Source organism: Phacochoerus africanus, chromosome 10 (assembly GCF_016906955.1).
Source record: "Phacochoerus africanus isolate WHEZ1 chromosome 10, ROS_Pafr_v1, whole genome shotgun sequence".
Classification (NCBI taxonomy): Eukaryota; Metazoa; Chordata; class Mammalia; order Artiodactyla; family Suidae; genus Phacochoerus; species Phacochoerus africanus.
The window spans coordinates 119,398,013-119,411,062 of NC_062553.1; the positions used below are offsets into that span (position 1 = coordinate 119,398,013).

The window sequence follows — 13,050 nt, forward strand, 5'->3', positions numbered from 1 at the left end:
ATCAGAAGGTGTCAACTTTTGAAAGCCCATAGCGGGCACAAAGCAACAATCTCAACTGCTCTTTCTATCCTTGGAATGATTTAGTGAGGTGTTTGGGGGTTGTAAGGAACAAAACTCCTAAACCAGCTCTAGAAAACAAGATTATTTTTTCCATAAAGATATTGAAGGGGCTCATACATCCAGAAATAAACAACCAGACCTTAGAAAGGACAAAAAGGAGAACAGGTTTAGGAATCTCTCTGTCTCTCTCTTGTTCTCTCTTCCCTCCTGCTGAATCTGACCTCTGGTCCCTCTGGCCCAAAGGGCTTCATCTGTTTACCCTACCTTGCACACGACTCATTTGCTAGTGGTCACCTCAGCTTCATCCTGCAAGACTTTTCATTCAAACAACCACTGCCAGCTTTCTTCTGAATTTTTAAGTCAAGCTCTTCCAAGAGAGTATCTGTTTAGCCTAGCTTACTTTGCTAATTAGGTTTGGGAAGTTAAAGGTCACTGGTCCTTAGATGTTGTCTAGTTAGATAGTCACCCACCCTGGTCCAATCTTCTGTAATGTCAGGAGTTGAACCTGTGCATTGATGATGTGCTATGGCTGGGAGATTGTATCCAAAATGGGAGTGGGCAGAACAGGCATCCTAAAGCGTATCTAGAACAATTTCCCTGATGTCTAGACTACTTTGAGCTGGACATGAGGGACACTCTGAAAGAGAAAAGGAATCTCTTTTGAGGGATTGCTTCTAAACAACCATAACCCCAATTCTACTCACTTCCTCCCTGAAAATTGCTAATGTCTGGCTTAATTTATTACCAGGGGATAATTTAGATACTGCAAACAATAGAACCCCTTGTGTATTTGGAGAAAGAGGAGCTATGAGTAACACTGTGCCCGTCTCTGGATTTACACACGTAATTATTCTTACAGTGGGGATATGTGAGAGACACACCTCATACTAAAACATAACTCCTGAATTCCCATCCTATTTCTCATCCTGGAGGTCTGAGTCAATTCTTTTTACTTCATGAAAGTTGATTTTGTAATTTTAAAAAATCCAAATGTGAATTTTTTTTCCCTATAAATTATTTGAAATGCTTCCTTCTCTCTCTGTTTTACTGAGATATAATTGATGACATATAACTGACATATAACATTGTATAAATTTAAAGTGTACCATGATTTGATTCATGTATATATGGCAAAACGATTACCACAAAAGTTTAGTTAATACCAATCACCTCACACAGTTACATTTTTCTCCTTGTGATGAGAACTTTTAAGATTTACTCTCTTAGCAACTTTATTTTCTTAAAAGTTTTTATTATAGTTGATTTACAGTGTTCTGTCAATTTCTGCTGTACAGCAAAGTGACCCAGTTACACACATGCACACATTCTTTTTCTCACATTATCCTCCATCATGTCCCATCACAAGTGATTAGATATAGTGCCCTGTGCTGTACAGCAGGATCTCATTGCTTATCCACTCCACATGCTATAGTTTGCATTTTTTAACCCCAAACTCCCAGTCCATCCTACTCCCTCTCCCTCCCCCTTGGCAACCACAAGTCTGTTCTCCATGTCCATGAGTTTGTTTCTTTTCTGTAGATGGATTCATTTGTGCTGTATATTAGATTCCAGATAGAAGTGATATCATATGGTATTTGTCTTTCTGATTTACTTCCTTTCGTATGAGCGTCTCTAAGAGAGTGTTACTAACTATAGTCCTCACGATTTACATTACATCCTCGGAGCTTCTTTATCTTGTAAATGGATGTCTGTACCTTTTGACCACCTTCACTTAATCCTCCTACCTCAACCCCCTTGAAATGCTTATTTCAACTATGGCGAAAATGAGGAAAATTAACCTGGGCTAGCACTGTAGGTCCATTCTTTCAACAACCAGTTTTTAAGCCCTGGAGACTCAAATGGGAACAAGACACATTTCCTGCTCTCAAGAGTCATATCATATGGTCTAGTTGCAGGAAGACAGACAAACACATCACATACATAGCCCAACCACACATAGTCTATCAAGCAGTTATTAACATGAAAAAGGGGCTGAATCAGTATAAAAAGGCAGAGAGTGATGAGGTGCTACTTTAGATAGGTATAAAGATGGCTTTGTTAAGATCACCAGTGAACTCCCCTTTGTCAGAACCAATAGTCACTTCTCTGTTGTCATTTTACTCAAATCTTCAGCATTGTTGACACAAATCACTTAACTGGCTTAACCTCAGAGACACCACATTTCTCTTCGAGAAGCTGCTTTTCCTTCTGTCAGATTTGCTGGGTCCCTCTTCTTTTCCCAAACTTCAACTACAACAAAGGACTACTAAGATGCCATGACTACCAATTTTATACATCACCAGCCTGGATCTTTCCTCTCAAGCCCAAATTCATATATTCAATTGCCTATATGCCATCTCCATTTCTCTGTATAATATATATTTCACAGTTGACATATTTAAAACTCGTTTTAGCTCTCCATAAAATATGCTCTCCATTTCCAATGTTCTCTTTCTCAGTAAATGATAACTCCATCTTTCCTTTGTTCAGACCCAAAACCTTGGAGTTTGTGATCCTCACTCTCATGCTCTAGTCAATCTATTAGCAAATCTGTTGGCTCTACTTTAAAAATATGCTTTGAATTGAATACTTTTTATCACTTCCTTCTAAAGTCAATACTCCAAATCATCTTATTTCTGGCCTGGATTATGACAATAGTCTCTTAGGTGGGCTTACAATATCTAGCCCTGCTCCCTTCCGATCCAGAGTAAATTATTACAAAAGAGTGATGTTTTTCTTTAAGCTTAAATCATATCACATCCCTTTCCTAATAAAATACCTCTCATTTCACCAGAGTAACGTTCAGGGTCTTTTGTATGGCTTGTGAGGCCTTATGGGATCTGACCCTACATGCCCTCCCTGGCCTCATCTTGACCTACTCTCTATTTCATTGCACTCCAGCTACAATGGCCTCTTTGACCGTTCTTTAAAAATGTCAAACAGACTTATGTCAGGGCCTTTGCACATGCTGTTTCTTTAACCCGAATGCTGTTTTTCCAGATAGCTGCATATTTACTGTCCTTACTTCATTTAAATCTCTGTTGAAGTATTACCTTCTCAGAGAGGTCTTTCCTAAACAATCTGTCTACACAGTGAGTAGCACCACTTCACTGAGCATTCCCTCCAGTGCCATTCCTGCTACCTCTGTACACTATTGTCATGCGTATTGCTTGGTTCACCTGACATGTCCTGTGTGTATAGTTGTTTTTAGTTGTTTTTTTGTATCATCTGTCTCTCCTCACTGGAACGTAAGGTTTATGAGAGGGGTATAGACTGTTTTTTTTTTTTTCATGTTATATTCCCAATAAATGCCTATTGAATATAGGCTTTCCAATAACCATGAATATGAATACAACCAAACTCCACTACATAGAAGTAAATGGAAAGATGGCTATACTGAGTGTAAGATTCTTTTTTTAATAGAATGTTGACTTGCAAATTCATGAATTTCCAGTAAATAACTGGAAAAACTTACTTAGGGGAAGGTTAAATTTCTACTAGCTTTGAAGGGTGAAACTCATTTCCAATTACTACATTGATTTGTTATATGCAAATGTGCTTTTAGAGAATTTGACAAACTTTCTCCCAAACTGACTTACCAGCTCTTCCACAACATGGTATCTTCAGTTTGATTACTAAGCCATTAGTTGTTCTCAGAGCATTTCAAGTGTAAACTTCAGCTCATTTCAGGTCAAACATTCTGAAATTCTGAGTTTAGAAAAGCCAAGATATATCAACTTTTACAGCTTAAACTATCTAGAAGAAAGGGCTATAAGATTTCTCTCCAGTATGTGTGTAGGTACATATATATAGATAGATCTATACACATATAATATGTAATATAATACATACACATATAATATATATATTACATATATTAGCACTCTCAAAAATCCCTGAGGGTAGGGACTTTGGTACTTAGTCTAGTGACTTATATAGTGGATGTCAATATACTTTTTAAATTCACTCAACAAAATCTGTTGCATATACTTTGTGCCCGAAACTAGGATATGAGATGAAGATAAAAATATAAATAAAACATATTAAATCCAAATTAATAATGATTGCTCACAGTCTTGCCCAGCTTTACATAAAACATATCCTCTCTGTATTAAACTTAGCATACAATTCTCTAAATGATGACCTGGTCCCTGATGGAGAGAAAGCAAATTTATTCCTAAATGCATTTGGTATAACAATTTTTGTTAATTTGAAAAATAACTTTCTTAAATGAGGAAAACTGCCTTCTGGAAAAAAAAACAGGCTCAATAAATTTCAAGAGCAATCCAAAATATAAACAACAAAAAGCTCTTTTATTTTAAACCGCAAATAAAATCCATGTTGAATAATGTATTTCATAGAGCCTCTATAGTGAAAAGGGTAGAACATGTTAAATATGAATGTCAGAGGAATTAGCTTTAAGATAATAAATCAAATTCGCATCCACATTCATGGATCCACAAGGATTGGCTGTGTACTCTGCAGGTTCTTCAGCACCATGCTCCATCAGCCTAGGTGAGAACAGGTCAGACATACAGTTGTCTGCTATCAACTACTCAGAACAAAGTACATGCCTTGGAAGGGTCAGAACCTGAAGTTATTATTCCATCCTTAATGTCAAAATAACAGTAATTTGGAATTCCATTTGTAGCCCAGAGGAAACGAACCCAACTAGTATCCATGAAGATATGGGTTCCACCCTTGGCCTCGTTTAGGGGCTTAAGGATCTGGTGTTGCTATGAGCTGTGGTATAGGTTGCAGATGAGGCTCGGATCCCAAGTTGCTGTGGCTGATTTGACCCCTAGCCTGGGAACTTCCATATGCCGCAGGTGGCCCTAAAAAGCCAAAAGAAAAAAAAAAACATATATATAGTAATTCATCTGAGAACCAAAGGAAAGTCCAAAATTTCAAAAGCTGTTTATTCTCAAAACAGGATATAATATGAAATATCATTACTTTTTTTCTTAAAAAAAAAAAAGCTCCTACATCTGGTAGTTGCTTAAAAAAGCAAACTAAAATATTACTCATTTACTATAATTGGTACCAGTGGAGGTAAGCTGTGACTTGGAGCATTTGTATGCACAGATGACTCCAAATCCTCAATATTTTTTCCATACGTATTTATGTTCATAATCAATTTTGAGGAAGTAGCACCTTGCACCTAAATGTTTGCGAAGATAGCATATGTACAACTCTTTTGTAACAATCCTTAAATAAAAGGACTAAATCTAGAATCCTTTATACATTTGTGCATCATATAGTCAGCGCTTTGCACAGAACAGATGTTTGAAACACAAGAGACAAATCAATAATTCATTTACAAAAAATCAAAATTGATGCTCATGTATTAAAGGATAATATTTTTAGTCTTCTGGTAGTTCTGACATAAAACAGATACAAAATAATTCTGGATTTTCCTTTCTGAACTAACATGATAACATCTGTGTGCTAATCTGGTGATACTAGGTACTCTAACAAACATATCCCTAAATTTCAATGGAGCAACACAATAAGAGCTTATTTTTAATTCAAGTAAAGTCCAGTGCAGATTTTCCTACTAGGCGGGCAACATTCCTCCATGTGCTGGCTCAGGTACTCAGTTCTTTTCATTTGGAGTCACCCCTTCTCCTGGCCTCTAGAAGCCCATGAATTCAGCTATAAGATGGGAACCCATAGGCCGTAGAATGTGTTATCTGCTGCCTAACTGCCTTCCTGGGAAAGTGATGAAACACTTCAGCCCACATTCCATTCACCATAACTAGTCACATGGACCCACTTATTTGCAAGCGGGTGCAGACTGGGAAATGGAAAATGGAGTCCCTACCTGGGCAAATATTTTGCAGAGAGAAATATACTAAAGATGGGGAAATACAATTATTTGGTAGACAGTAAGTTTTTTCTGCCAAGGTTTTTTTTCTTTTTCTTCAATCAGAGGATACTATCAAAGTCAACATCCAGGAATTGCAGTAACATCTTAGAAAATGTAAATTCCAAGTGTAAGGTAATCTGTGGTAATATAATCAAGGATTGCTTGGGCATTCTGAAAAAAAAAAGGTTGGTAACAGATAGTGGGAAATCTGAAAAAAAAATCTACATTAAAAAAAAAGGAAGATTTGGCTATTTCAGTAGGCCAGTTATGTGGGTATGACTAGTCTCAGTTAATATGCTGCTATCTAGTTTTCCTTAGAGTTCAATTTTGATCAAGAAGATGATCCTGTGTTGCAACAGTGTGGAACCATACACATGCATTAAAGACACCTGATGATAATAAGATGTGTTGTAAAGTATTATGATTCACAACATTTTTTTCCCACACATACCTCAGCTAGGAGGTGTCCCAGACTCCTAGCGGACTGAAGGGTGTGCCTGAAAGGTGTGCCTGCATTTCCTATTTGCATCATAAAACCTTCTATGGTGCTGACATTTGGAGCTTTCTGATCCTGGTTCAAAGGTTTGTTTGTGTGTGTGTGTTTTAACACCGGAGAAGTGTGTCCAAATAACAGTGGCAACTGCATCTCTGTTTGCAAGATGTGGGAAAGAACACTGCGGCATTGGAAGTCAGCATCCCTGGACGTGGTTTCCTGATCTTGCCACAAGCAGGCCCTCTTCTTCACCCACAGGTCTTGGCATCCCTTCCTCGCTGTGTGCCATCTGGCCAAGGACCAACTTCCCAAATCTGCCTTAGCAACAAGCTCTGCTCGTGCTCAGGAGGCTGTTTTCAACAACCCCTTCCTGAGGAAATACACTGGCCCCTCAGAGCTCATATTTTTATGACAGTTCTACTGGACTAGGCTTTCCTATGCGCAAGGGCCATTTTCAAATACTCCCTACCCCCACTCCACACAAATTACCTATTACAGCATCTGGCATATAAAAAGAGCATGATACATATTTATTGAATGTACTGTCTGCCTAGTTACTACAAAACTGTCCCAGGTTCTGAATTGGGCAGCAGAATTAGGAGCCAGTGACAGTCTCTCTGAGCCAGGGACATACCCAGAATGGTCTCCTTTTGCTAAAAGGCCTCCTTAGAGGCTCACCTGCCTCCTAGTGTGAGCTCCTATTCCTTGCAGGCCACACTGCTGAAGCCACACTCGAGGGTCAGCAGTCAATTCCTAAAACTCCTTTTTGAGTTTGTACTGTAATTCCTTGGTGCTGAGCTTGGTTGGGGAGAGGCGCTGGGTGAGGTGACCGTCTTGCAGAGGGAGACCTGCTCTTCATTCTGTGGCCCTGCAGGAAGGTCAGAAGGGAGCACTTTGGCCACTGCCACTATTTAGCCTCCCACGACTCCCATTCTCTCCTTCACACTCTTTCCAACGGCGGGGGCGGGTGCAGAGTGGGGCCCGCTTTGGGCTTCAGGGCCCTGCAGGTATGAGGAGCAGCAAGTGGGTATCAGGTGATCAAAGGAGAGGGGAAAGGAGATGTGGTGTCACCAATTCTAACCAGTGGCTGGGTGCTTAGTGTCAACATGGAAAAACCAACCCTCTCCGGTGTTTTTTTCACCTCCCCCGCCCCCCATTTCTCCCTGGAGACGGTTGGGCAGCCCTAGGTGACCCAAAGTTGCCTGGGGTCTCTTGGACTCCGGTCCTCACCCTCGGTGGACAGTCTGCTCCAGCGTCCTAGAGCTCCCAGCACGCTCTGCCAAGTCTTCGGGCCGCAACGCTCCAGAGCGGCCCCTCCTCGGAAGGTGTGGATGCACAAGTGGGAAACATAAGTGACCACCACACGGTCCCCTACAAAAACCCAGATAGCAAAACAACCGTAAACACATCACAGGCTGAGCGCGTCTCCCCAAGGTAAGTCCTTTATTCGTCGCCGTTTTGGCGACTCTCTCTGGACAGCTGCGGCAGCGACAGCAGCTGTGCGGTGGGCCCCGGAGGTCCCCGCGATCTTCCTTCCTCCGCCCTCTCTGTCGCTTCTCACCCCCACCCCCTTTCCTCCTCTCTCCGCCTCCTCTCTTCTTGCCCTCTCGCGGGCCACGCACACACCCGGAGACACCCTCCGCACTTGGCTACTCACACACTGCGGCTCGACCCAGCCGACGAGGCACGGTTGCCAAAGCGGCCCGGGGTGTATGGGGTGTGTGTGCGCGGTGCCGGGGAGGAGGCCAAATCGGGCTGAGGGTGGCATAGTAGGGCCTCTCTCCTCCCAACCGCGACCCCTGCCCATTCTCCTTCCCTAACCCCGGCCTGCCAGCAACAGTGACACCTGAGCGGGGACTGGTTGGTGGAGGCGACAGGCCCACAGGACTGGCAACCGGGAGAAAACAGAGCAGGGGGCGGGGACGAAGAGGAGGAGCGGGAGGCGGGACCCACGAGGAGGTCGCCACTGGCGGTGAGTGACGCACACGCTAGCCAATAAGCGACCGCTGATCCAACGTCTGGGCGGGGAGCCAGGGGGCGGGCTCCGCGAGGAGGAGGAGGCTGCTGGGGCGATAGAGGCGGGGGCCGGGAGGAGGAAGGGGAGGAGGCGGGAGCGGTGGCGGCGGCGGCGGAGGAGGCGGCAGCGGTGGAGGGTAGGTTGCGCCCCGGACTGTGTCTGCCGAGCTCCACGGCTGTGCCTGTGTGAGTGGAGGAGCGGCGCTGGGAGGCAGAGGCGGGCACGGGCGAGCACGGCGGCGGGACGTCTCTGGCGGCCGCGGATCAGCGGCAGCGGTCGGTGTGGGGAAGCAGCGGCAGTAACAGCGGCAGCAGCAGCAGCGGCGTCCGCCTCTCAGCCGCCGGGGACGCTGAGGCGCGGCTGGTGGCATTGACATCGGCGGCCCTGCCTCTCTCTCTCGCCCCCGGCCCTCCCCATGTGATCGGTCTTAATCCCGGCAGTGTGCGCGCGTGGGGATCCATTCCGCTGTGCCTGATCTCCGTGCCAGGGTGGGTGCTCGTGTGTGCGCTTCCCCTCCCCATCCCCCTTCCCCCAAGAATAAAAGAAGAACCGAGAGGCGTGCTTTGAAAATAAATAAATAACCACCACACACGCGCAGCCCGGAGCAGAGTCGGAGGGGCTGGCGGCGGTGGAGGAGGAGTGAAGGCGGCGGCGGCGGAGGAGGAGGGACGCGCGGAGAAGGCAGTAACTTTAAAGCCAGCTCAGAGCCCAGACCTCCAGCCAAGCGGTTTGCAGCGCGGCGGCGGCGGCGTTGAGTGTTGGCCCGCCAGTCCGGTCGGGGTGTGCAGTAGGACGGACGAGCAGCGCGTCGCTGTCCCCCGGCGGCTGGAGATGTCCGAGCCCAAGGCAATTGATCCCAAGTTGTCGACGACCGACAGGGTGGTGAAAGGTAAGCGGCGCGCCGCGGTCGCCCGGGTGCACCGGGTGCCGCAGGCACCCGGGCGGCTCTCCTCCCCTCCCCCCGCCCTAGGCTCTCTCCCTGCTCCAGCCACGGACCTTCTAGGATATTGTGCAACCCTCGAACCCCCCTCTCTCGCGCGCCCTTCCCCCACGCTTCCCACCCAGCCCACTTGGGGCATTTTTATTTACGGGGGCGTCAGTTGGCAAATGGCTGAGCCAAGGGGAGGCGGTGGCGGGGGTGGCGGTGGCGGGAGGGGGCGCCCGGGGGGTGGTTGCTGGTAGGGTGTAGCTGCTGTGACAGAAATAGGAAGTGGGTGGCTGCTCGCAGGCTTGCGTGGGATCGGGTTTATGGTTTTCTCTTGCAGAGGGAGGGGTGATTTATGGCTTTTAAAAAATTAATATGGCATTTTTATGTGGCGGTGGCTTTCCACCGCCTGCCTCGCTCGGGCAGGATTCTCTCGGCGCTCCATTGCAGCAATTCCCTCCGCGCCCCCTCCCCCTCCCCCGAAAGGGCCTGCACAGGACTCGCGAGAGAGCGGGAGAGCGTGGGGGGAGCCCGGTGCTTCCTTCCGCGCGGGGCGGGGGCGACCGCAGGGAGGGGGCGGCCGGGGGGGGCATGGGGGGCGCGGGGGCGGGGAACGACCGGAGAGCCCCAAGCCGCCGCCCTGGGATTCCCCCGCAGGCCCTGAGAAAGACACGAAAAGCTGTTCCCCAACCTCCCTCGCCACCCTCAGCCTTACCCCGCCGACCTGTCATTGCTCTTGAATCGTGCCCCGCTGGAGCACACCTCCCCGATGGTAACCTCACCCTGCCTGCTTCTTCCTTGCCCCTGGCACCCGCTTGTTAATGGGCTATTTGATTCCGTTCATTGGCTCTTCTCCGCCCCGGGATCACAGACTCCGGGCGGCGATGGCTCTGGGATCCCAAACAGCAGCCGGGATGCGTGGGGTGAGGAAGGGGACAGGTAGTGGTCTCTTCGCTAGCACAGGGGAATCCGCAGTCTTCGTTGTATTCTTTGGTGGACTGGGGAGGAACTGTACTATGAATCCTGGAAAGATGAGGCAGCGGAGTTGATACGCCAGGATTAAGTAGTATTCCTCATTCCTGGGGTCAGGACACTGAGCGGAGCAGGGATGGGCATGGGCTACTTGGAGCGGGCCTCTGAAATTGGAAACAGCGCTGGCTGGTGTAGAAGGAGAGAGTGTATGTGTATGCCTGTGTTGTGTGTACAACAGAGTATCTAATGTGGCCTGAGCGTGCAAGTAGAGTGCAGAGCAATGAAGTCTTTTGCACCGTGAGCATTTAGGTGAAGTAACCCAGCAATCTAAAGACCATGCATGATGCCTAAGTCTTTCTGGGGCTTCAGAACTATTCATTGCTCCTTTCAGGTGTGTTCAGTTTTTATAGTGTGTGTGTTCTCTTGTTTTGGTTCTCTTAGAACTATTCCTGCTTCAGTGCAGTATTCATAGACTCATTAAAATAAGGAGTTAATATCTTTGCAAGAACCACTTGAAATAGGTTTATTTGGTTCATTTGGTTTATTTATAACCAAATGCACAGCTATTGGTTATCCAGGCGTGGATTCTCCCGTTAAGAGTCAATTAAAATTCATTCAAAAGAACTTTTATGTTAATGGCCTCTGTTGACATTTTGAAAAATTAAGACCTTTTGCAGAAATATCAGAGGATCACATATCTCCCTAATGTGTGAAGTTTAGGTGTAACTCTGATCTGTATGTTAAGATCATCTTTTTTCAGAACACTTGGTATAAAGCTTACAATTCAAATGATAGCAGTAAATATGTCAGCAATTGGAAAACCCATGTAGGTATACATAAAGTCAGTTTTCTGTTTTAAATCACATGGTATGGCTTCTTAATGTAAATGTTAAAATTGTCACCAAGTGAAGAATGTGAAAATAAGTTTTCATACATTCTGGCTTGGTATCTTTACCACTTGACGTGAAGGAGCCCATTCAACCATTCCATGGCTATTTTGTCTTGCCTTTTTTCCCCAGTACTGTATTATATGTATTATCATAACTGGCTTTTTATGATATATACACAGAATCACTTATAATTCAAAAAATTTGGTTTATTTTTCCGGAACTGAAATGCAGATGGATTTAATAGACTCAAAGTAGGAGGAGTTAATTTTGCATATGTTTTGATAGGGATCTCGATGTGAAATTTTGTTTACACAAGAAAGTTTAATAAAACTTTATCGGTAGATGAATCCTGATTTTTAAGGTGGGCATACTACCACTATTCCTCTTGTGCTTTCTTATAGACTTTATGTTGTTGGCTTGAGGCATTATTAAATGTTAGAGTCAACCTTTTGTTATCTGTATGATTTTTACAATTAATTGAGATGATAATCAATTTTAATTATCAGTCTTCTGTAAAATAGAATTTCCACTTAAATATGTGTTGTGTATGTTTAGTGAGTAGAAAGTACATATTGGCTGAATGGAAAACAGATTACCAAACAATTTTTCACATTTACAAAAATTAGGTAAGGCATAATTCATGAAGCTATGACCTTACTCTAAATTTTGTTAGAACTTTCTCTCCATGATCTGAGAGTGACTCATTTTTTTAATGTAGGCAAGGGAAATTTTTGTACTCCTTGAGTGTTCTTTTCTTAAAAATAGGAGTAAAATTTGCTTACACATAGAATTAAGAGGAATCTGGATCATCATTACTGTGGCAGGCCGTGGCATTTGTTTACAGTGATCTTCATTAGTGTGACCTGGCTTTTGTTGTAAAACAAACTGCTGTTTACAAATAAAGTTGTGCTTGTGGTTTTGTTTGTAGTAAAGCGATGGTGTGACGGCTTTCTTAATTTGTATTTCCAGAACACAACTTTAGAAAGTCAGGTAGGTTGAGGTTTAGTCTCAACTAACTGTGTAATTTTTCAGATTTTTCTGCATCTTCCTGAGTGTGTTCCCGGACCCTGGTCAGTTTTTAAACCTTCAAAATGGAAGAGAATGGCAGTACTGGAGAGGAAAAGTATTCATTTATATAATGTCAAAAAGAAAATTACTTGATCTGGGAAAACTGGGGCTGCTTCATCTTGACTGTTCTCAGATGAAAATGATGGAAAGTAGAAAATTTCAGAGAAAACATCTTGGTAGTGCCATGTGTTGGAAATCAGAATAATTTGATCCACTTACTGTTTATATATATTTTAAAAGAAATGCATACCTATAAGGCAAAAAGACCAGGGCAATAAATAGAAGAACAACTGTTTCCCCTTCTCCCCTCAATACACCCAACAGTCTCTTTCTTCTCTTCAGTGGTGCTCCGCAGGCCTTGTTCCAAACTCTGGCTTCCCTTCACGTCTCCCTGCCTGTTCCTGCCTTTAACTCTTTGTGTGGCTCTAACATGCCCTACAGGCTATAGAACTTTGTTATATGACGGTTAAACACTGGAGGGAAATCCAACTGTATGTGATGAGTCCGATGCTTTGTCACATGGCTTGCCCTTTCTTCTCTTCCCATCTCCAGGTATTTTGTAATGGCCTTGTTACCTTAACCCAAACTGATACCATGGCAGGTTGTTGAGGGGTAAATTCCTGGGAAGCATTTTGGGCAGTTTCTCAAAAACTCTAGATCAGGGCCTGTTTGTTGTGCTTTGTGTCAGATTGCTTTTGACTTGTTGGGAATGCAAAAAAAAGGCGCTAACTTCTGAGTATTGTCAGGTTATATACT

The 13,050-nt window shown here is 44.5% G+C and overlaps 1 protein-coding gene and 1 long non-coding RNA gene across 3 annotated transcripts in view; one reads left to right on the plus strand and one right to left on the minus strand.

Annotated features, from left to right (window-relative positions):
* Positions 1-4,905: 4,905 nt before the first annotated feature.
* Positions 4,906-8,426, minus strand: LOC125138164 (uncharacterized). The gene is made up of 3 exons (XR_007137591.1): positions 8,080-8,426; positions 7,653-7,793; positions 4,906-7,290 (listed from the first exon to the last, which is right to left on the minus strand). It is a non-coding gene; the product is annotated as an uncharacterized LOC125138164 (long non-coding RNA).
* A 786-nt stretch (positions 8,427-9,212) lies between these two features.
* Positions 9,213-13,050, plus strand: part of PPP3CA (protein phosphatase 3 catalytic subunit alpha) — a 319,540-nt gene continuing 315,702 nt past the window's right edge. For both annotated transcript variants that reach the window (XM_047798212.1, XM_047798213.1), the window contains exon 1: positions 9,213-9,328. In XM_047798212.1, coding sequence (XP_047654168.1) covers positions 9,271-9,328 — 58 coding nt within the window. In that variant the 5' untranslated portion in view covers positions 9,213-9,270. The remainder of the gene's footprint in view (positions 9,329-13,050) is intronic.